Source organism: Bacillus rossius, chromosome 2 (assembly GCF_032445375.1).
Source record: "Bacillus rossius redtenbacheri isolate Brsri chromosome 2, Brsri_v3, whole genome shotgun sequence".
NCBI lineage: Eukaryota > Metazoa > Arthropoda > Insecta > Phasmatodea > Bacillidae > Bacillus > Bacillus rossius.
Window position 1 is genome coordinate 128,367,685 of NC_086331.1, and position 24,354 is coordinate 128,392,038.

The 24,354-nt window shown below is 39.5% G+C and overlaps 2 protein-coding genes across 12 annotated transcripts in view; both read right to left on the reverse strand.

Annotated features, from left to right (window-relative positions):
• The window catches only part of LOC134529816 (ELAV-like protein 1), a 364,764-nt gene that overhangs the window by 196,038 nt on the left and 144,372 nt on the right, over window positions 1–24,354 (reverse strand). The window lies entirely within an intron of this gene.
• Window positions 18,622–24,354, reverse strand: part of LOC134529888 (uncharacterized) — a 39,947-nt gene continuing 34,214 nt past the window's right edge. Inside the window, exon 4 of the mRNA XM_063364447.1 lies at window positions 18,622–18,843. Within this exon, the coding sequence (XP_063220517.1) occupies window positions 18,622–18,843 (222 nt within the window). The remainder of the gene's footprint in view (window positions 18,844–24,354) is intronic.

A 24,354-nucleotide genomic window follows, 5' to 3' on the forward strand; every position in this document is an offset into this window, starting at 1 on the left:
TTAGTAACCTGGAAGTCTCGGGTGCCTGTGTAGAGTTCAGTAACCTGGAAGTCTCGGGTGCATGTGTAGAGTTCAGTAACCTGGAAGACTCGGGTGCCTGTGTAGGGTTTATTAACCTGGTAATCTCGGGTGCCTGTGTAGAGTTCAGTAACCTGGAAGTCTCGGGTGCATGTGTAGGGTTTAGTAACCTGGTAGTCTCGGGTGCCTGTGGAGGGTTCAGTAACCTGGCAGTCACAGGTGCTTGTGTAGAGTTCAGTAACCTGGCAGTCACGGGTGCCTGTGGAGGGGTCAGTAACCAGAAATTCTCGGGTGCATGTGTAGAGTTCAGTAACCTGGAAGTCTCGGGTGCATGTGTAGAGTTCAGTAACCTGGAAGACTCGGGTGCCTGTGTAGGGTTTAGTAACCTGGTAGTCTCGGGTGCCTGTGTAGAGTTCAGTAACCTGGAAGTCTCGGGTGCATGTGTAGAGTTCAGTAACCTGGTAGTCTCGGGTGCCTGTGTAGAGTTCAGTAACCTGGAAGATTCGGGTGCATGTGTAGAGTTCAGTAACCTGGAAGACTCGGGTGCCTGTGTAGGGTTTAGTAACCTGGTAGTCTCGGGTGCCTGTGTAGAGTTCAGTAACCTGGAAGTCTCGGGTGCATGTGTAGGGTTTAGTAATCTGGTAGTCACGGGTGCCTGTGGAGGGTTCAGTAACCTGGCAGTCACAGGTACTTGTGTAGAGTTCAGTAACCTGGCAGTCACGGGTGCCTGTGAAGGGTTCAATAACCTGGAAGTCTCGGGTGCATGTGTACGGTTTAGTAACCTGGTAGTCTCGGGTGCCTGTGGAGGGTTTAGTAACCTGGTAGTCTCGGGTTCCTGTGTAGAGTTCAGTAACCTGGAAGTCTCGGGTGCATGTGTAGGGTTTAGTAACCTGGAAGTCTCGGGTTCATGTGTAGAGTTCAATAACCTGGAAGTCTCGGGTGCCTGTGTAGGGTTTAGTAACCTGGTAGTCTCGGGTGCCTGTGTAGAGTTCAGTAACCTGGAAGTCTCGGGTGCCTGTGTAGGGTTTAGTAACCTGGAAGTCTCGGGTGCCTGTGTGAGTTCAGTAACCTGTAAGTCTCGGGTGCCTGTGGAGGGTTTAGTAACCTGGTAGTCTCGGGTGCCTGTGGAGATGTCAGTAAACTGGCAGTCTCGGGTGCTTGTGTAGAGTTCAGTAACCTGGTAGTCTCGGGTGCCTGTGGAGGGTTCAGTAACCTGGCAGTCTCGGGTGCCTGTGTAGAGTTTAGTAACCTGGATGTCTCGGGTGCCTGTGTGAGTTCAGTAACCTGTAAGTCTCGGGTGCCTGTGGAGGGTTTAGTAACCTGGTAGTCTCGGGTGCCTGTAGAGATGTCAGTAACCTGGAAGTCTCGGGTGCATGTGTAGAGTTCAGTAACCTGGAAGACTCGGGTGCCTGTGTAGGGTTTAGTAACCTGGTAGTCTCGGGTGCATGTGTAGGGTTTAGTAATCTGGTAGTCACGGGTGCCTGTGGAGGGTTCAGTAACCTGGCAGTCACAGGTGCTTGTGTAGAGTTCAGTAACCTGGCAGTCACGGGTGCCTGTGAAGGGTTCAATAACCTGGAAGTCTCGGGTGCATGTGTACGGTTTAGTAACCTGGTAGTCTCGGGTGCCTGTGGAGGGTTTAGTAACCTGGTAGTCTCGGGTTCCTGTGTAGAGTTCAGTAACCTGGAAGTCTCGGGTGCATGTGTAGGGTTTAGTAACCTGGAAGTCTCGGGTGCATGTGTAGAGTTCAATAACCTGGAAGTCTCGGGTGCCTGTGTAGGGTTTAGTAACCTGGTAGTCTCGGGTGCCTGTGTAGAGTTCAGTAACCTGGAAGTCTCGGGTGCCTGTGTAGGGTTTAGTAACCTGGAAGTCTCGGGTGCCTGTGTGAGTTCAGTAACCTGTAAGTCTCGGGTGCCTGTGGAGGGTTTAGTAACCTGGTAGTCTCGGGTGCCTGTGGAGATGTCAGTAAACTGGCAGTCTCGGGTGCTTGTGTAGAGTTCAGTAACCTGGTAGTCTCGGGTGCCTGTGGAGGGTTCAGTAACCTGGCAGTCTCGGGTGCCTGTGGAGGGGTCAGTAACCTGGCAGTCTAGGGTGCCTGTGTAGAGTTCAGTAACCTGACAGTCACGGGTGCCTGTGGAGGGTTCAGTAACCTGGAAGTCTCGGGTGCATGTGTAGGGTTTAGTAACCTGGAAGTCTCGGGTGCCTGTGTAGAGTTCAGTAACCTGGAAGTCTCGGGTGCCTGTGGAGGGTTTAGTAACCTGGTAGTCTCGGTTGCCTGTGGAGAGGTCAGTAACCTGGTAGTCTCGGGTGCCTGTGGAGGGGTCAGTAACCTGGTAGTCTCGGGTGCCTGTGGAGGGGTCAGTAACCTGGCAGACTCGGGTGCCTAGGAGGGGTCAGTAATCTGGCAGTCTCGGGTGCCTGTGTAGAGTTTAGTAACCTGGCAGTCTCGGGTGCCTGTGGAGGGGTCAGTAACCTGGCAGTTTCGGGTGCCTGTGTAGAGTTCAGTAACCAGGCAGTCTCGGGTGCCTGTGTAGAGTTCAGTAACCAGGCAGTCTCGGGTGCCTGTGTAGAGTTCAGTAACCTGGTAGTCTCGGGTGCATGTGTAGAGTTCTGTAACCTGGCAGTCTCGGGTGCCTGTGGAGAGGTCAGTAACTTTGCAGTCTCGGGTGCATGTGTAGAGTTCAGTAACCTGGCAGACTCGGGTGCCTGTGGAGGGGTCAGTAAGCTGGCAGTCTCGGGTGCCTGTGGAGGGGTCAGTAACCTGGCAGACTAGGGTGTCTGTGGAGAGGTCAGTAACCTGGCAGTCTCGGGTGCCTGTGTAGAGTTCAGTAACCTGGCAGACTGGGGTGCCTGTGTAGAGTTCAGTAACCAGGAAGTCTCGGGTGCCTGTGTAGAGTTCAGTAACCAGGCAGTCTCGGGTGCCTGTGTAGAGTTCAGTAACCAGGCAGTCTCGGGTGCCTGTGTAGAGTTTAGTAACCTGGCAGTCTCTGGTGCCTGTGGAGGGGTCAGTAACTTGGCAGTCTCGGGTGCCTGTGTAGAGTTCAGTAACCAGGCAGTCTCAATCGCCTGTGTGAAGGCCAGAGGCAGCCCCCCGCTCGAGCGCCTATGAAGAGATCTCCCTTTGGGAGCTGTCAGCATTATGTCAGTATGCTAAATAGTTACAACTAAGGAATCAAACGTACAGTTTAACGCCACCCATAAAATTGTACTATACGTGGATTACCAACAGAGAAATTCCATGCACAGGTTTTTTTTTTCAAGCAATTTTGTATTAATTTGAGTGGCACAACGATGGTTGCGTTGCGTGTGTAGTCCGGTCAAAATAGACTTTTCAAATAACAAAAATTCCAACAGTGCTGAATTTTGGTAGAGACCTGGGGTACACCAGTAGAAATAAAGTCAAGAAGTCCCCATATATCCCATGTGTGCTAAAAAAAAAATTATTCAAGTTCAAAGGTCAAACTTTTTTTTTTGGATTTTTCTCATAAACGGCAAGTTTTATTAAAAATATAGCCTAGACAAAAATTGTAGATTATAAAATTATCTACAAAAATAGTCCTAATACATATTTTCCTAAGAAAAACCATTTGTAAGATATCGGCATTCTAAAAATTTGAAAGAGTTAGATAGTACACTATATGCACACATTTCCACGCCACCTGTGAGATAGTGTACTTGGCGCGTTTTTTTTTATACGTGGTTTCCGCGGTAGGCCTACTTCACGATTTGTTATGACGGAGTTTTATGAGAAAATACTGTATATACTGCATGATGATTACTGATTTTGATACCGATATAGGTGATTGATTTAAATTGTAGTTCTGATTTATGTTAATATTCTAATCTGATTCATATTCTTCAAATTCAACTTAAACTGTCATGTCTTCTTCGATTTCTTCTTCTTCCTCTTCTGCTTGCTGGATGTTCAGAAATGGTTCAACTGAAGATGAATCAGCTGTCTCTTTATCGATATCACATGAATCTTCGTCTATTGGATTAAATCGAACATTCGAGCAAGACTGGCCTTGGCAATTAGTGCACGCTGGTGAACACAACAACCCTAGCACTACAACCTTTTTTGCAATTGCAAAAAATAGTTTTTAGGAGTTTTTCCAGAGCAGGTGGAAGTATAGTTTGAATAGGTTCCTAAGTATTATCTGTTAATTTCCAACACCAGTCTTCGGGGTTCAGTTGATTGTCTAGCCATGTCTGAACTCGATAGTATACTCGATACAAGTGTTGATGAGCAGAATCCTATGTTAATGGTCCACGCCATGTTTGCGAGACACCCAAAACCAATGGCTTTCCCACCAGGAAAGGAAAAAAAATTAAAGCATAAAACAGGGAAATGTACTACCCCTGCCCCCTTCCCAATTTGAATTTCGGCGAACTTTCCTGCGAATTGCGGTATTTGCATTGCGTAAATTTCAAAGAACTGCGTTTAAGGACGGAAGTTCTAATTCATATTTATAAACCGTCATTAGGCGCGGTCAAGCAGCACTGTTTTCTGTGTTGAAACATGGCGTCGGCGAGGCAGAAAGTTATTCCACCTACGTCACATCCCGCCATCTCCCGAGAGGTTCCCAACTCCATGTGAGAGAACTTAGCGGCAAACAAAAAGTAAGGAAGATAAAAGTGTCGCAAATCAATGCTACAACTAACTATCTTATTTTCTTGGGATTTGAAAGTAAATGTTGACTAGCTTGGTTTTATTTAGCCTTTCGTTGATGGGAATATTCATCATAATGTTTCAGACCACCTATTTTCCAATACGGAACAACCAAAACACTATGTTAAAGTGCTTTATCATTGGTTTCAAAACGTAAAAACAGCATAGCCGCAAAGTATAAGTGATGAAAATCATAACTTCCATACCAATTGCAAAAAATACACACGAGCACACGCCTGCACATGTGCACATGGCAGCCATGCTTATTTCATTGCTGCCAAGATAATTCAACTATGTCAAAAAAAAATTTTAAAGTATAATTGTTTTTCAATTAAACTCAAAACGTTAGTTTGTTTATACACGAGTCCATAAATTCTGAAATAATGTATGCAAAATTACTTTTTAAGTTATCATGTTTGTTTTCTTTCTTAACCGCGCCATTTTTAGTGGCCATATTCTGTCTGTTAAGTTGCGCCCCCTGGCGGCTCGTGCTCGGCGCGAGTGACGTCACGCCACCCCGGGCCGTCTCTGCGCATCTCCCCAGCCGAGCGACTGCGCATGCGCACTGCGCAGCGGCAGGTTACTGCCTGCGCCCCCTCGCCGCCAGTCGCAATGAGTCATCGCATGCAAAGCGAACCGCATGCGTGAGTCAACAGCACGCCATTCGATCGCTTTCCTCCCATCTATACATTAAACTTTCAGGTTTTTTTTTTCCTTTGTACTGTCAGTGTATGCAAAACTGGCTGCCGAACTCTCCACGAATGTCTTCGATCACCAAGCACGCTTGATGTGCTAAAAAAAAAAAAAAAAAAAAAAAAAAAAAAAAAAAAAAAAAAAAAAGCTCTTTGTGGAATGAATACCAAACATTTCGGAAATTACTATACGGGAACTGTTGCAGGAAGATGCAAAGCAAGCAGTGTAGTAAGCACAACTTTCAATTCAACATCCGCCTGTAATGTTCAAGACTGCGGAAGTCAGGAAAACATAACAACTGCTTTTCATTCTCGAGTTTTGTTCTGTGGGCTGTACCATTTGCAACTTATGCAGAAATGAGCTAGTGTGTATTCTCACCCGAATGCGTAAGTGCTGAAGAACAAGGATTTTTTTTTTTTTAAAGTCGGTCATGAAATGTCATCTTGTAATTTATACAAGTCATTGTTTAAATGTGAGTAAATGTCAATTGTAAGGTATAAAATATGAATAATTTCTATTTTTGAAGTAAGTATTGTATGTGAAACAAAAAATGTTTGATTAAATATTTAAAATTATCTCACTTTATTTTTATATTTAAATTATTTTAAATATAACTTTGCCCTAAATGTTATATATATATCACGTCATTATTTGCAAAATATTCTCTTTTCGTCATAATGTTAACTTACAAAACCAGGTATTCAACTACTAGCCCGCGCTTTTACATCGCCTCCCGAGTGGGGGTAGAATTGTTTACTACGCCCATTAGAAGAATGGGTTTTCCCAAGTGGGAAATGTGGCGAACGTTGCCGTGAGCCGATGAGTTTTCTCGGGGTACTCTCATTCCTCTCACCCATTCATTCCGTCAGTACGACATTAGCTTATCAAGCTTCGGCGTATCTAATGCCCACGATGGCGCGGAGAAGTCCAAATCAATCCAATCCATTCCATTCCAATATTCTAGTAACAAGAACGCCTTATAACTGCTTGGTTGCTGTTCAGTTGCAGAAGTCACCGAACATAGCCTCGGCCAAAGCCTTACTGGTCATAAATAAAATAAAAACTGCATTACTATTGGTATTTAAACCTTTGATTCACCACTAACATTGATTTCGAATTTTTAACATTTAAACTTAAACATGAGTTTGAAATAAGTTGCGTAAATTTTTAATAATTAAATAATTTTATAAATAAAAACTATTTCGAATTAATTTTAGGCATGTATCTGACAGAATCGACATTTAATACTTGTATGTAAATTGTAGGAAGTCAAAAACTACCTTATTATTCTCAATAGTTGGATTAGAAAATGTTCCATAGATATATCATAAACGAAATTCTGTTTTTAATTTTGCCAAATTTTATTTTTAAAATTTTTTGCTAGAAATTGAATTTTGAAGTAGATACAGTCTCACAAGGATTCTACAAAACTTGCGAACTTTATGTCTTGCAAAAACGTCCGATTTTGTGTGGTAATGCACTGAAGAAGTGAAATATTACCAATTTTGTAACTACGTGTCGTAAAATAATATTTGAATAACGGGCATAACTTAAAACACACAGTAAATAAGGGTTTATCGTATGTTGAAAAACTTACTGCAAATTTGACTTTTTTTTAAAAATCTTTCAGTAACTGTTAAGGGCCCCGCCTACCTGGCCACACATTATGGTGTGCAAAACTTTAGAAGAACCGATAGTATACAAATGTGGCTTCTGGCTGTAGTGCTGGTGGTAACGACAGTCATCTTGGATTGTCACGTCAGGGCGGCCATCTTGGATGACTGACCTTGACAGCGGCGGCCATCTTGGATCCACCATCTTTAAATCGAGCGCCCCGCTCACTAATGCTGCACTTTTCGTTATGCCAGCCACCTTGGATGTGTATGATATCATCGTTACACTTCCCGTTACGGCCGCCATCTTTGATCTGATTTCACAACCACTTTATTCAATTCTGACATAATGTCCGCCATCTTGTTTTCGTCTGCTGGAGGCAGCCATCTTGGATGACGACACATCCGCCATTTGGTTTTTATTCTAGTCTGCTGGAGCCGCCATATTGGATACCGACATCTTTGTTTTTGCAGTTTATTCCTAGAGAGCGCCAGTATTGCCCTGTCTCATCACATAAGGTCGATATTCCATTACCTACCAGAGCTGTTATGGTCCTTATCGACATAATGAATTAAATTTTTTATCGAAAATACATTGGAAGCGCTCTTATTATAACCAAGCTCTTATTCGAACCAACGCAGCTCTGACCTCTAGGTTGGAAAACATATGCCTTTGACCGCACGGCCATTGAGACATTTACCAGACTGAAAATTAAATAATGTATATAAAAAGTAACACACATATTTGAACCTTGTGATGTACTTGAGCAACAGGACTCTACAAAAGGTATTAGCCAGCCGAACAGGTTGATATTTTTTTTTTCAATAAATGAGTTTTCTTAAAAAAAAAGTTTAAATAAATTATTAATTTGGTATATTATTTTACCGCCACGAATTTGAGGCAACCCAAGTTACGATCAGTACATATGTTCATGTTTTAGTTAAATTTTCTTTATAAACTTGTTTAAATAATTTTGTGTTCAATAAGTTAACTCCAGCAAGTCTTAAGTGTGAATATTAAGTTAGTCTTTAAATCTACGTATGTGCTATCTCAAAGACAACCAACAAAATTCTTTTCGAAATAGCGACGTTTCTTTACATGAAAGTGCGCGAGGAGTACACAGATTCAATTACTTTCATACCTGTTCTGTTGACTTCACTTCCAATTCGTACAGCCCTTCGTGATTTCATTTCTGTGAGTGTACACTTCCAGCGCATTCGGAAACGGCCTACATGGCAAGCCAATGGTGCCATCAGCTTTGTGCCGAGTACATTGGAGTGCGTATCCGCGTAGCTTCGGCTACAAAATTTACCTAAATAATTTTCTTTCTTCATAATTTAAGTGGGCTGGCTGGCAGCCCGGCGGGAAACTACTAAAGTCGCCCCCGAAACCACCAGTGCCACCCAAACCAATGCGGACAGCAATGTGCAAGGCCCCCCCCCCCCCCCCCCCCCCTGCATGGTAGACGCTTTTCTACTCTGTCCAACTATTCTTCCAGATCCATCCTCTGTATCCTGTATTCTCCTACACTTAATGCATGCAAACATGACAGAGCCCAGGGTTTTCCCTGTGTCTATGCAGGTTTTACCTGGGCTCAACTTATCTAGTTTTAGTCTAGTATAGTCAATGAGGGGAGTTAGTCATGGCGCCAATCGCTGCCAGGGCTGGCCAATCCCCTCCTAGCACACGATGCATGCTACCCTTCCTGCATGGCTAACACCCTGCATGATTAGAGCGTATGGGCTTCGGCCTGAGACCTTTGAATATATATACTGTATAGAAGTCGCGAGTGGATAGGATTTACTCTACGTTTTTCTGAAGCGTATGATGAGCAGCTTGGGAACTTCACCGCTGCAGTGCGCTGCCGTAACGCCCTGTATCGTCTTAGTTGTTATTTACACGTTAGAGCGCAGCACTGTCGCCCGCTGTCATTCCCCGCATACCCCACCTATCATTCACTGCAGCTCAAGGTCGTTCAACGGGAGGGGGAAGGGGTGTTTGAAGAGTTCGACACTTGTCCGCTAGGGACCACCACAAGTCGATGCCCTAGAGATGGTGGTGATTGCGGCGGTGAATTAACCAACTACCTCAAAACCGTATTAGAAATTTTAACCTGGGCTGGCGACTTCTATACAGTATATATATTCAAAGCTAAGACGCACTTAGTCTCCCTCCCTAACCCGGAACCCTCCCCAACACACTAAGTTTTAATTTAGGTTAGGAAAAAAAATCGACACGGTCTTACGGTGACATTCATTGTCGTCATATAAGCATCTATTGAAACAAGCGTACTTAAATGGTGTTTTCATTTCACAGTCGCTGAAACAAGTATAACGTATTTGCCAACCTTGAAGTAGTTCTTCATCAAGAAATGGTTTCTCAAGTATTGCTCATTATGAATTCATATTCACAATATAAGTAATGCTTGTTTCCCAAGCGTATACAGTCGCAAAATATGTATTCATTATTTCTCAATAATAAACAGTCAATAAAGCAGTGCGTATTAGTCTATATAAGTTGTTCTCTATCACGTATGGGCTATATAGTTGACTTAAGTATTAATTTCCTTATATTACAGTTACGGTGATGGAATTTTGAGGGAACTGGGCAATAGCATAAAAATATAGTGCACCAATACAAATATGTTAAACTGTGTTTAGCTTTTAAAGTGAAAAAAAACTTTATTAATTTGTTATGATTTATGCGTAAGAGATAAAATAAGCCTTATTAATAAAAACGAAAATTATTAACCAACAACGGCCAAGTCCAGCAACTGTACTGTTTGTTGTGGTTCTGGTAAGCCATGATTTGTTTTTGAAACACAAAAAAATAGAGCTATCAAAAATATAAAATAAAATTTAAAAATTGAGAAATTAGTTTTCAACAAAATGGAAAGCAATAAGATATATTTGTGAGTGTAGCTAAAGGGTATATTTTTCATTTAGTAATTGGTTAATAACACTGTTTCTCGTAAAGCGTAAACGCACTGCACTCATTAAATAAACAAATGTATTCATTTTTTTAAATAGTTCTTGCAATGGGGATTATTGATTTCAGATCACCGACAGCGCTAACGGCCCCGGAGTGGGGATAGTGTGACGTCCACCCACAACAAACAACCGCGTACATGAATTTGCGCAAGTGCGCGAGAAAGAGAGAAAGAAAATAACGAGATAACGAGAAAACGAGAGAACGAGAGAACGAGAGAACGGGAGAACGGGAGAAGAAAGAGAGAACGAGAGAACGAGAGAAGAACGAGAGAACGAGAGAACGAGAGAAGAACGAGAGAAGAACGAGAGAACGAGAGAAGAACGAGAGAACGAGAGAAGAACGAGAGAAGAACGAGAGAAGAACGAGAGAAGAACGAGAGAAGAACGAGAGAACGAGAGAAGAACGAGAGAACGAGAGAATAACGAGAGAACGAGAGAAGAACGATGGAACGAGAGAAGAACGAGAGAAAAACGAGAGAACGAGAGAAGAACGAGAGAACGAGAGTAGAACGAGAGAAGAACGAGAGAAGAACGAGAGAAGAACGAGAGAAGAACGAGAGAATGAGAGAAGAACGAGAGAACGAGAGAATAACGAGAGGAGAACGAGAGAAGAACGAGAGAAGAACGAGAGAACGAGAGAAGAACGAGAGAACGAGAGAAGAACGAGAGAAAGAGAGAAGAACGAGAGATAAACGAGAGAACGAGAGAAGAACGAGAGAACGAGAGAAGAACTCGAGAAGAACGAGAGAAGAACGAGAGAACGAGAGAAGAACGAAAGAACGAGAGAACGAGAGAAGAACGAGAGAACGAGAGAAGAACGAGATAACGAGAGAAGTACGAGAGGACGAGAGCAGAACGAGAGAAGAACGAGAGAAGAACGAGAGAAGAACGAGAGAACGAGAGAACGAGAGAGCGAGAGAACGAGAGAACGAGAGAGCGAGAGAGCGAGAGAGCGAGTGAGCGATTGAGCTAGAGAGCGAGTGAGCGAGTGAGCGATTGAGCTAGAGAGCGAGTGAGCGAGTGAGCGATTGAGCGAGTGAGCGCAAGAGCGCAAGAGCGCAAGAATGCAAGAGCTCAAGAGCGCAACAGAGCAAAAGCGCAAGTATGTTGCGTCATTTCTACCTTTTCCTGCCGTCTCCTCTATCGGTTCCTCTATCATATACGTATCTATTCCCCTCCTCTTCCGGTTCCCCCACGAAATATCTAGCTATGTCCCATCATGCGATCGGAATTTTCGTAACGCTCGAAAATTGTTACCCCCCTCAGAAGAGAAGCTTCACTTCAAAAATTATCGATAGTGACATAATTTCACTAACATATAAACTCTAACAAATAAAAACTATTACAAACAATGTGATAAAAATACAATGTATTACAGCAAACCTAGTGTGAGTGAGTAAACTCGCCAACAACACTCGCCGAGCTAGTGATGTCACAGTTTACTGTGCATGTTTTTTTTTTTTGCATGCAAGATACTATCAAACTCGTTCCCATGTAATCGCTTATTGTGTAACAGCTCGCATTATCTCCAGGTACGGATGCCAGTTGTTGAGATGTAAATACATTTTTGTTGAAATGATTTAATTCTTTTGTATTGCATGGAAATTTAAAGTAAGGGGACTTTTGTTAGTATACATTATCCATAATCAATATGGCACCTGTACGTGATTAAAAAATGTATGATATTAGTATGTGTATAAAAAAATGTGATCGAGTATTTCAGTAGTCGCCAGTGAAGTGTAAATATCTAACCTCGCTAAAGAGCAAACACATGTGTTCCCGTGGTGTTCATGTTACAAATCAACTTATAATACGAAACTCGAACACGAAATTTAACCTAGAATTCTTTGAAATAAGCCGAGTGTGTTAAAAAAAACTGATAAATATAATAGTTTTTAAAATACAAATATATCCGGGATGCGAATCACACACTTACTTTCTGCGCCCGTTGCTAGAATTCACTGCCTGAATTGTAAACGTTCCTTGCCACCATCAACGCACATAGCAACTAGCAGCAGGAAACAATCGGAAGTTTTAAACTATTAGAAACGGTTCCGATAGAACCTTGGTTTTGGACCTGATTTTCGATAAGGAATTTTATTAAAATACTGCCCATGTTGTAAAAAATTCACTAAATATTTAATACTATAAAGTTTCTGCACTCGTTAGTAGTTATACATCTATGACATTACTAAAATACTAACCAGAAACCTTTATAAAACAATCATAACACAAAGTATGTGTTTGTACATTTATTTTTGCTTAAACTACTGAAATCAGTCGTAAATACTTCCTACATACAAACATTAACCTTACTGAGCTTATTAAACATTGTAATTAAATAATATTCTATTACAAATGAATTTAAAAAGTTAAAAAAAAATTCCAGTGACAAAATTTGAACCATGTGGTTAACAAGCGCGCGTGTGCTACTTTGAGGAATCAGAAGGCGAATATGTTTTATTATATTTTTATGACAGCTTAATATGTTTTTAAAAAAATTAGGATTACTCTTTACTATAACTATTTTTGTTTACCAAATATATTCCAGGGTAGTTTCAGTATCATAAAGTTTCATTTGGCACACCAATATGTTTGGTATTTTTCCTAATGTTTACGAAAGTGACTATATACAGGCTTATGTTGCTACACGTGGGTCCGCCATCTTTTTGACACATTTTAGTTCATCGGCTTCCGTTCCTTTTTCACGCTATTACTACTACCAAATGCCGTATACCGAGATCTAAGATGTTTACACTTTGAAAACCCAAGAAAATGCATCAATTGTATTATCGGGATAGTGTAGTTATATTTAATTGCATTTATCAATTGTGTTTGCAGTTAATTCTACAGAGGATGGACGTATTGACATTCCCACGGAAAGAGGGAAGAGGGAAGAACGCATGGCTTTAGAGGCGTTTCCCGGTGAATGAACTTGAAAAGTGTTACTTTTTTTTTTACTAGTACCTCTCGTCCGTATTCACTCCGAAAAAAAAAATTGGTTGTCTGTAAAGTCGGTTTACGGACGATAGTTTAACGTGACGTCATAACAAAACATTGATGAAATGATTGCATACTTTTATGAATAAAATTGAATCATTTTTATTGAATTATCACTATTTTGTATGGATAAAAAGAAGGAGTGCAATGAAATCTACAATTTAATTGATAAATTTACTTTTATTTGCACTCATTAATTCAAATATGTATATTACTTCAACGAAGAGATTATTTTAACTATAACTTTTATACATGTTTGCTATTTAACTTCTTCCAATCTGTGTTATTCTGTTAAGGATAGGACGATGATAGGAAAAGTAGGAAACGAATGGGAGTGTTTCAAGTTTGGTTGTTCCAATCGAGTGGAAGAGAGTTAGATGCGGCGCAAGCGTACAATGAGCGTAACGGGACACCGCGTAGTGGGACAATGTGCGTAACGGGACACTTTTTCGTGCGTGCAGCCGGCGTTCATCGATTTATTAGACGTTGTCACGTCAAAAAAGATAATGATCAAACGTAATAACTTTGATCGCAAAATCTGTTAAAAAAATATATTTCGAGTTCATTCGCCTAGAATATGTATCGTTTGGTTCTGAACAGCAACGAGTTAATGTTCACCGGGAAATGCTCTTTTCCTGTTGCCCTGTCTACTTTAACTTACACGCGTCGTGTGGTTACGATGTTCACGTAAATTTACTGCATCACGGTGGAATTCCGAGCATTTGTGGCGGGAGTTCGGAGTAGGCGCACATTTTGTCTGGCTTCCGAGTGGAGACAGGAGACAGGTTTTCGCACCCGGATCGAAGTTGGCAGACGTGGGACGGACGCGCGCGTGCCTCACGCAGGGGGAGGGTTGCACGACTGGTCCGGGGAGTGGGGGGTCTCAGCTGGCGCGCAACAAAGCAGCCGTCATGCGGCGCGGCGTTGCCAAGTTAGCTCGCTCAGCTGATCTGCCCCAGCCGCCTCCCTCGACGTAACCCACCCTCCAGCGCTGCATCGTTAAAACCACCCCGCCACGCACGCCGCCAGGGCTGTGTGTGAACGGGAAGCCTTCTTTTCACAGACGAGAGAGCCACACCCGAAGTTCCCCGAAGTTCATGCTAGCCTTTTTTCCCAGTTCTATCTCATTGTACTAACCGGTGTGGCATTAAATTTTGCGGTCGATTAGGATAGGTTAGCTACATTATAAATACTTTAAAACATTGTGGATGGTTGGTTATATTAGGTAAGTATAGCTACATTAAAAATACTGTAAAATCATTTTATGGTTGCTTAGCAAATAACTTTTTAATATGTAGCTCTCCAGGGCTAGGAGACCGTTTACATGATTTCACAGTATCTTTAATGTAGCTGTCCGCTAACCAAATCAACCGTCCACAATGTTTTAAAGTATTTATAATGTAGCTAACCTAACCTAATTGACCATTAGTTATCATGAGTTACAATGAACAAAAAAAAAAAACCGAAGATGCACGATCGGGCGTTTGGCTCTCGTCTGTGTAAAGAAGGCTTCCTGTGTGTGAACTGCTCAGAACCAGCATCGCAGGTGGTGGGCTGCAAGCGGCTCACACACGTGCAATTTCGATTTAATACAATTTCTTGGACATACGCCATTCTAACATATACCTATATTTTTGACGTGATAGCGTCTAATAAATCGAAGAACGCCGGCTGCACGCACGAAAAATTGCCACGTTCCGCCTGAGCCGAGCGTGCAAGAACCGGCCAACCACCGTGCGAGAAAATCTTCTATAATATCAAACAGGTTAAGGCGGGCTTTTTAACTAATTGTTCGTGATTATATTTAAACAAATTTTTTAAATTAAATTTGCAAAAAACTGTAAATAATATTCGAAAATTAAAAAGTATGCAATTTTTCATCAATGTTTTCTTATGACGTTATCACGTAAAATTATCGTCCGTAAACCTACTTTACAGACAACCCCACCCCCCCTTTTTTTTTACAATAAATATTTCTTAGACGAATGTTATTACAATTACGGATTCAGTAATAATTATTAAGTGGCACACATTTATCTTTAGTATTCTGCAATAAAATTATAAAAGTTCATTTTGGGAAACGTTTCACAAGGGCGTTTTCCAATGCATAAAATTGCACTACTATTATTTTATTATTTACAATTTACATTTATAAACATTAATCTAAATTTACATAATCTGAAATATAACACTAGCAAAAGCAAATATAATATCTAAGAGCTAAGCTTAAGTCTTATAACTTATACCTTCTACCTTCTCTCAGTATTTTCATTCAAGACGTAAAGGTTAACACTCAAAAAAATTATAGTATAAGTTGGTTGTTACAGCACCAGGCTTCAGATTAAGGAGTGTATTTATATATTTCTATTTCAGTTGGGTTTTTAAGCACGTCGACAGAAATGATGTCATAAAAACAAATATTTACACCATAAAAAATTTGCAAAATTACATAAACAAAAGTTTAGTAATTTCACATTTATGTCGTGTTATTTTGAAAAACTAGTATAGTTGATGTAATTTTACACAAATGTTTCTAAATTGTGCTACAGTCTTCGGTTAAAATTAACGAATGCTCATATATTATTACAATAACTAACGTAATTGTACACATTTCATTGTATGAATGAAATGACACATACATCAAGTGTTAATTAATCAGTGTCATGTTTTTTGTCAGTAATCTGTACTTGTAGGTACAAACATACGTAATTATAAAAAAATATTTGTCAGAGTAAATTTACTATTACCAAGAAACTGCAAAAATTAATGTATTTTGCGATTCATCCTGACAATCCCCATTGAATGAAAAGTATATTCCGAAATTACTATTCCCATTACACAATGTTTTATTGTGCACACGATAGTCAAGTTGTCAAGACGGTAACCTAACAACCAAAAGGTCATGGTATTGATATTCCTCTAATTCACTCAGATTGTTCGATGTATTAACTTGAGCAATAAAAGGTGATAAAATTTAAAATTGTTTGAGAGTACATATTGTTCATTAACAGCTATGAGCTACAGAAAATGAAATATTTTCAGAAGTAGCACAAACTAACATGATCACTATTAATTTAAATTTGCTCAACGGTGAAGTAAAAATATACGTGAAAACGTATGTAAATGTATGTATCACAAAGTAAAAGAACGGAATCTCACCTCGTGGTCTAGCCTATATGCATGTAGTAAGCGGAAAACAACTGTATGACATTCAAAACGTTTCCCTTAAAACATAGTTTTTGCGTTACTACAATGCCGGTTTCACAGTTACGATTGTCTCCACAGTGGAGGATTATCAACTCCTGTTTGTGGGCAGGGGGACTAGGCCCATGCCTAAATGCAGGGACAGCAATGTAGGAGTCGGCCATGACACGTGGTAACAACCACCCAACCAGCGTCCTCGAAAGGGGATCCGCTGTGTCAAACATTAGGCATCTCACTCTGCGGGAGGGTGCTTTCCGATTAGATTAGTCCCGTTTTCTTACACCACAGTGTTTCTCTACGTAGCCAACTTCACAATCTTACAGCGCCACACTTCATTTTGACGTGACAACGTCTAATAAATCGATGAACGCCGGCTGCACGCACGAAAAAAGTGTCCCGTTACGCACATTGTCCCGTTACGATGTGTCCCGTTACGCTCATTGTACGCTTGCGCCGCATCTATCTCTCTTCCACTCGATTGGAACAACCATCGATTTGACTTTTTCGAGGCACATTCAACTTGAAACACTCCCATTCGTTTCCTACTTTTCCTATCATCGTCCTATCCTTAACAGAATAACACAGATTGGAAGAAGCTAAATAGCAAACATGTATAAAAGTTTTAGTTAAAATAATCTGTTCGTTAAAGTAATAAACACATTTGAATTAATTAGTGCAAATAAAAGTACATTTATCAATTAAATGGTAGATTTCATTTCACTCCGTCTTTGTATCCATATAAAATAGTGATAATTCAATAAAAATGATTCAATTTTATTCATAAAAGAATGCAATCATTTCATCAATGTTTTGTTATGACGTTGTCACGTTAAACTATCGTCCGTAAACCGACTTTACAGACAACCAATTTTTTTGAAACTATTGCGAGTGCCTGACTCATTTTAATAGATATTACATTTCTTACAAACATTTTTATGCCATATTTTTCTATAGAATAAGCAAAAAATTAACTAAAAAATAACTCCTTAAAAAACTATTTGCAAAAAATATTAGTCCTAGAAAAATTTAATAATATATTTAGATGACAAAAATATTAAAAACGTGTTACTCAATATTTATGTGAGAATATTGTGGCTTCTGAACAGTCTCTGCTGACAGCTTACTCTACGTACCTATACACAAAGAAAGATGGCATACATACGACAGTTTACCTTTTGACATTTCTCTCTTGCAAGATTCCTGAACACCAGGTGGCCATCATTGTTTTAGATGATAAAAATGTTCTAACTTTCCTCAGCATTTTTTTTTCTTTAGATGAGAGAAACTCCTTAAAAATATAATTAATGTCAACCTGGCATTTCAAGACATATATTGTGAAATTTTCAGTGAGATTTGATACTCTGATTACGAATTTACCTAAATATCACCAAAAATATTTTCTATGGTTTTAGAAAATAACATAATTTAAATTTAATTATGAATTGTATACTAAAAATAAAGAGCTTTTTGATATGAAAACTATATACCTACGATTAGTCCAAAACTTATGCTACGTATATGATTTCATGTTTACATAAAAATTTGCATTCAATATCTTAAAAACCATTAATGTTTAGAAGAGAAAGGCCTTATTTTAAGAATTTACTAAAAATACTGTGGAAAAATCACTAAACATTAGAAGCAGAAGCATGTAGGATACTACCCCGTCAGTGTGATTGTGCCACAGAACAAGAAGGAAGATACAGAAGTGCGACTCTCGCAGTGGAAACAGAAGCCATGTTTTACGCGACATGTGACGCTATCTGTCAGGTGGGCTCCTAACTACTACTAGCAAAAACAACTCGGGCGGGAGGTTCTAATCCAAAGTGTTAGTTAAATAGTGTTAATTTAACTACTTGACTAAAAGCTTGGTAAAAGAGATTTCAACTGTGCGAAAAACACTTAATTTTTTTGTTAGTAAAAAAAATTGGTTGTCTGTAAAGACGGTTTACGGACTATAGTTTAACGTGACAACGTCATAACAAAATATTGATGAAATTATTGCATACTTTTATGAATAAAATTGAATAATTTTTATTGAATTATCACTATTTTGTATGGTTACAAAGGAGTGAAATGAAATCTACAATTTAATTGATAAATGTACTTTTATTTGCACTCATTAATTCAAATATGTTTATTACTTTAACGAACAGGTTATTTTAACTATAACTTTTATACATGTTTGCTATTTAACTTCTTCCAATCTGTGTTATTCTGTTAAGGATAAGACGATGATAGGAAAAGTAGGAAACGAATGGGAGTGTTTCAAGTTTAATGTGCCTCGAAAAAGTCAAATCGATGGTTGTTCCAATCGAGTGGAAGAGAGATAGATGCGGCGCAAGCGTACAATGAGCATAACGGGATAATGTGCGTAACGAGACACTTTTTCCGTGCGTGCAGCCGGCGTTCATCGATTTATTAGACGTTGTCACGTCAAAAAAAAACTACGTCTCCGTGTCGGCCCATGGACGGTGCTTCCCGGCAAGGCAAGGGCAAGGTGCTGTGTTCCCCGGGGAACACCTGGTGTGAGTCGCGGTCTCTGGTCGCGGCAGCCACTCGCAGCCGGCAGCGCTGCACGCACACGCAGGCAACACCGCGACACCTGGTGCCGCCGGAAGCCGCGCTCAGCTGTTCGCCGTACAGGCTGCTCGCAAACTGCTGACCGTTCAGCGGGTGCCATGGGGGAGAAACTCTAATTACCGAGACTGTGACCTAGTTTTTTGAAGTAGTTATGGGCCCGTCCGCTAGATAGTAGTTTTCATAATATATTGCTGACATAACTACATTATCAGGCAAACAAACCAGTGAAAAATTCACTCTATTTAGGTAGCCACTAATTTTGTGGTGTGTAATACAATGAGTTTTTGCACCTCCTACTCCTTTATATATTACATGACGGTTTATTACAAAACAGCATTAAGTATTTTCGCATCGATTAAATTAGTTTTTCGCCGCCAAGGAGATAACTTAATACAACAAAAAAAAAACAACGTATTAACTAAAAAAACTTTGTATGAGAACCTCTATTCCGATTTTTTATTTGGTGGTAGTTATGGGCCCGCCCAACAGATAGCGACACATGTCGCGTGAAACATGGTTTCAGTTTCCACTGTCAGTGACGCACTTCTTTATTTACCTCCTTGTTCTGTGGTGGGTGCGTGGCAGGGAATGCTTTTATGTCCTACAGATCGATGTGCCAGTTTGAAAAGTCAAGTGTAACGAAAATAGGATATACACAAGATAAATAGATAGGGCAAGGGCTTATGCATGAACTGTTATTAAAAATTTTTGACGTGATAACGTCTTATAAACCGATGAACGCCGGCTACACGCACTAAAAAGTGTCACGTTCCGCCTGAGCCGAGAGTGCAAGAACCGGCCAACCACCGTGCGAGAAAATCTTCTATAATATCAAAAAGGTTAAGGCGGTCGTTTTAACTTTTTGTTCGTGATTATATTTAAACAAATTATTCAAATTATATTCGCAAATACTGTAAATAGTATTTGAAAGATAAAAAGTATGCAAGTTTTCATCAATGTTTTCTTATGACGTAATCACGTATAATTATCGTCCGTAAACAGACTTTACAGACAATCCCCTTTTTGTTTTGTTTATTTACAGTAATAGACCAGTTACTCGGACGTTCGATTAAGTGTGACTTATCTACTGTGAGAGCAGATAAAGGACACACGCTTTAACCAACTTGAAACCATTAGAATTAATTTTGTCCAGAAAATAGTGAACTTTATAAACCACGTTTAAAAAGTTTTATAAAATTGCATGATATAACAACTGCGAGACGATATCATGAAGAATCGAGCGGATAAATGACAATGTTGAGGCATATGGCGAATTGATACAATCGGAATTGCAAAAAAAAAAAAATTATTAGAATAAAGAACAGCTTGTGGCTGTATCAAGTGGCGCTAATCACTGTTGCTGAACGGACCAATATCTGCAGGGAGAGGAAGAAAGCTAAGATGGCGGACGTAGTACTAGTGCAGGCATCGCCGGTAGTAGCAGCCGCGGCCTAGTACGACGTATTCACGTTAAAATCTTGCAGCAGTATCCCAATTTTTTTTTGTTAAAGAACATGTGACCAGAAATAAAACTCTGAAAAATTTACAGGAGAGAAAAGTAAGGAGTAAATTTGGACCCTGCACACCTTTAGGAGCTAATCTAGTGGTTGAAAGAACGCGTGATTTCAGGTAACGCGTGGGGCGCAGACGTATAGTTAGGCAGAGCGCACAAGGAACAACTGTTTTGAGAAGGAGGCTGCAAGTCAGTCAAGTTTGCAACCAGTTTACAACGAAACTTCTGTCCGCACAATAACAAGATTGATTATGGATCAGTTGGTGTTATTCGAGCAGTGCAGTTAGTTTTTCGGTGTTAGCTATGTCCAATTCCGATTCAGATAAGGAAGACATGGTGATTATTATCAATACCGCAGGCCCCGAAGGGTACAGAGCACTGGATCCATCCGCACTGAAGGAAAAATGTGAAACCTAGGCTGTTTGTAGTAGAAAAAGAGTTTTCTCAGAAAGACAGAAAGTTTATAGCTTTTTACAGAATGTCGAAAGAATCTTACCTGAGATTGGAAAAAAAAGTTGGCCCTTTCATGGAGAATATGGACACAAATATGAGGAAATGTGTGCCAGCAGGTGAAAGAATATTGATCACGCTGAGGTTAGCGTGATTTTCATTTCATTTTTCAAATTAAATAAATACTAAATAATAAAAACTAAATAATAAAAACATAAGTAACCAATAAATATATTGATATCAAAATAACGGAAACGTGTAAACATGGTGCTGCCATTTGTGGAAGTCTCCGAAGTCTCGAAAGGATGGCGGATCCTCGTAATTATTACATATTCTGTGTCTATAACAAAATATATATTACAACTTTACTTACTTCATAAATAAGCTATATCTACTTATCAATATATGTATACACTTAAAAAGTTTTAAACATGATAATCATAGTAGCACTATAAGCATACATATACACATAAACATATATGCATACACGTATAAAGCATATATAAATAAACATACATAAGCATACATATACAAAGATTTTAATTTAATAAACATATTAGGATTATATTTACCCATATTACCATATGCATATATATTACTATAATGACTTTGACAAGGCAATTTCTCACACCTGCTTTTGATACACATAAATGAACATATTCTTAGGCGCACTATGCAACAACTTTCCATTTAAGATGGCACCTTTTTCAATCCAAGATGGCGGGAAATTGAATGCATTGAACATTTTCCTTGTGCACTCTGTGCTCATAAACGAGCATAGTCTTAGGCGCATCATGCCCTCACTTCTCGATCCAAGATGGTGGGGTTACTAAATCCAATATGGCAGGGAATGTAACGCATTAAAGGCTTACCTTGTGCACTCTGATCATGTAAAAAACATAACCTAGCAGACAAAAAGTCAATCCTAGATGGCACTTCCTAGCGTATAACTCTTGCACTAAAGATGGCGGCGCCCTCTGGCCACTAATTTTTGAAATTTAAATGTGGAACCCTCTAGCAGATTATACTAACACTATCTGACAGCAACATCATGTATGAAATATGGTAGACTGTGGTGCCCTCTGGCAACAACACCATAAATTAAAGATGGTCGACTGTGGCGCCCTTTGGCAGCAAAATCATGAATTGAAGAAGACCGATTGTAGTGCTATCTGGTAGCTTATGCTGGAATTAAAAATGGCCGATGGTGGTGCTTGCTATCCATAAAATAATTTTCGAAATTTAAATTTGGCATCCTTTGAGAAACTATATTTTGTAATTTAAACATAGCACTCCATGCCAGCCATACATCACTACTACTATCAACTTAAAGGCATACTTTGAAAGCATATATAAATTATTTATTTCTTTATTCTCCAATTGGTCTGCTAGCCGAGCAGTTAAAGGTTTATGTTTTCAAACCTCAACATGCTGTGGCGTTCTTCGGTTCGGGGCTTGACCACTTTAATTGAAAGATTTTTGATCAAAATAAAATTCTTCGGCGACAGTGGCATCACCTACCTTTAAACTTTGGAACTAAGATGACCATCAGCAGACCAAAAAAAGATGGGGGCTAAAATCAACCATAGCGAAAAATGCAATGGGAACATCACATCTCCAAGTGTAACCCAAGATGGCCACCAGGGTCAAAGATCAAGGCCAAATTCATGATGGCGGCCGATGAAATCATCAAATATGGCTGCCGGGGACGTCATCCAAGTTGGCCGCCAGTTCCTTGACCCTCGCCTGTCCTAGAACTCTCCATTTCTGTATACCTTCCTTCATTTATATTGCTTTCGTGAACATCACAGAATTTACACCGTTTATTAGCCTATGTATATTCGATGCCATAAAAATAAAAAAAAATAATTTGTGATAAAATTTTTACTGTTAAATCTTAAATGTTGATTAAGCTTGTTTTTAAGAGATATTTACAGACTGATTCAAGGTCGGATCCATAATAATGGTCAGTAGAGGGTCAAATTAAATTTTCTAATAGAATTTTAGTACAGTAAGAATTTAAATATTTAGTAAATTTTATCTGTAGGTCAAAAACGTCCGATCATATATAGCACTGCAGAAAATAATACTTTAGAAAGTTTGCTAAACATAGATATGGAATTAGGAGAAGAGCTTAAAATTATTTAGGGTTCAGGGGTGGCGGCCATGCCTCTATGGCCCCCCTCCTCTGAATCCGCCAGTGGAGTGATTTCAGTCGCTTAAGCAAAAGCAAACATACAATCATATACTTAGTGTTGTAATATTAGTTTTTCTAAATTTTTAGGTGAATATTTTAGTACTGCCATAGAAGTATAACTTATAACATGTTTACCTAAGTACACACTCCCTTTTTCTTGAATTAAAAATAGTTCACTTATAACACAAACTTTCAAATATTTATTTTAAAATTAGTAATGTGCAACATATTTGAATATGTAGCATTTGTGAACCTCAGGGACATTTCAACTATTGTTTGGGGGGGGGGGGGGGGAATAGTAATATTCTTGCATAATGTTTCTAGTGGGATTAAGTTTACTTACAGGTTAAGCGGGAAATTCTCCCCCCTCCTTTTTGTTCTCCCAGCTCTGTTGAAACGTCACTTGTAGATTTTTGATGTGTGACATCTTAGTTAGCTCTCTATATACGGCATTTGGTGGTAGTAATGTTGCGAATGCGACAGAAATCAAGGAACGGAAATGTGTCACATGTAACAACCATGGTGTTGAAAACTATTTAGTGAATTTTAACAAGATGGGCATTATTTTAATAAAGTTCCTTGTCGAAAATCAGGTCCAATGCCGGAGTTAAGTATTTTTTCGAGTCTTTTTCGCCTTTATAGAATCCTTTTCATTGTTTAGTTTAAATTCGATTCGAGAGCCGACGAAGCTGCTCCGGCAGCGAATTCTAGCGGCGGGTGCGGAAACTACGTGTGATCCTTGATGTAAGCTTTTGGACATACGCCATTGCTAAGGACTAGGACTTTTTCTGTAGAAGAATACTAAAAAATACCCAAAAGACAAAAACACAAATTAAGCAAAAAATTGCTGTTGTCAAGAGGATATAAACACCACACAATATTCCATAACAGGAATATGGTCAACAAACAAAGAAAAACAAAGAAAAATGGACTAAGAGAACGAGAAAACCCCCACAAATGATGACAACACAAAAATATTGAACAAAAAAAATTAATTCAGCAAAACAGTTGAAACGAGACAAAAACACGACAAAACGAAAAGACGAAACAAACACAATAGTTTTCTAAAACGTTGGCGTATGTCCAAAAGCTTACATCAAGTCATGCACTCCCACTGCACAAATCTTTCAAAGATAATACGTATGATTCGCGTCCAGAAAATAGTTGAAAATACAATTTGCGTATATTTATCATACTCTGCATTTTTTAAAAGAATTCTACATTAAATTTGGTGTCCAAGTTTCGTATTATAGGTTTATTTGCAACACGAGAATACACGAATTTGCTCGTTACCGCGGTTACATGTTACACATCACTGGCGAGTACCCTGAAAGACTCGCTTACATTGTTTGAGATGATTAAATATTTATATGTATGTATGTATGTATGTATCTATGTATGTATGTATGTATGTATGTATGTATGT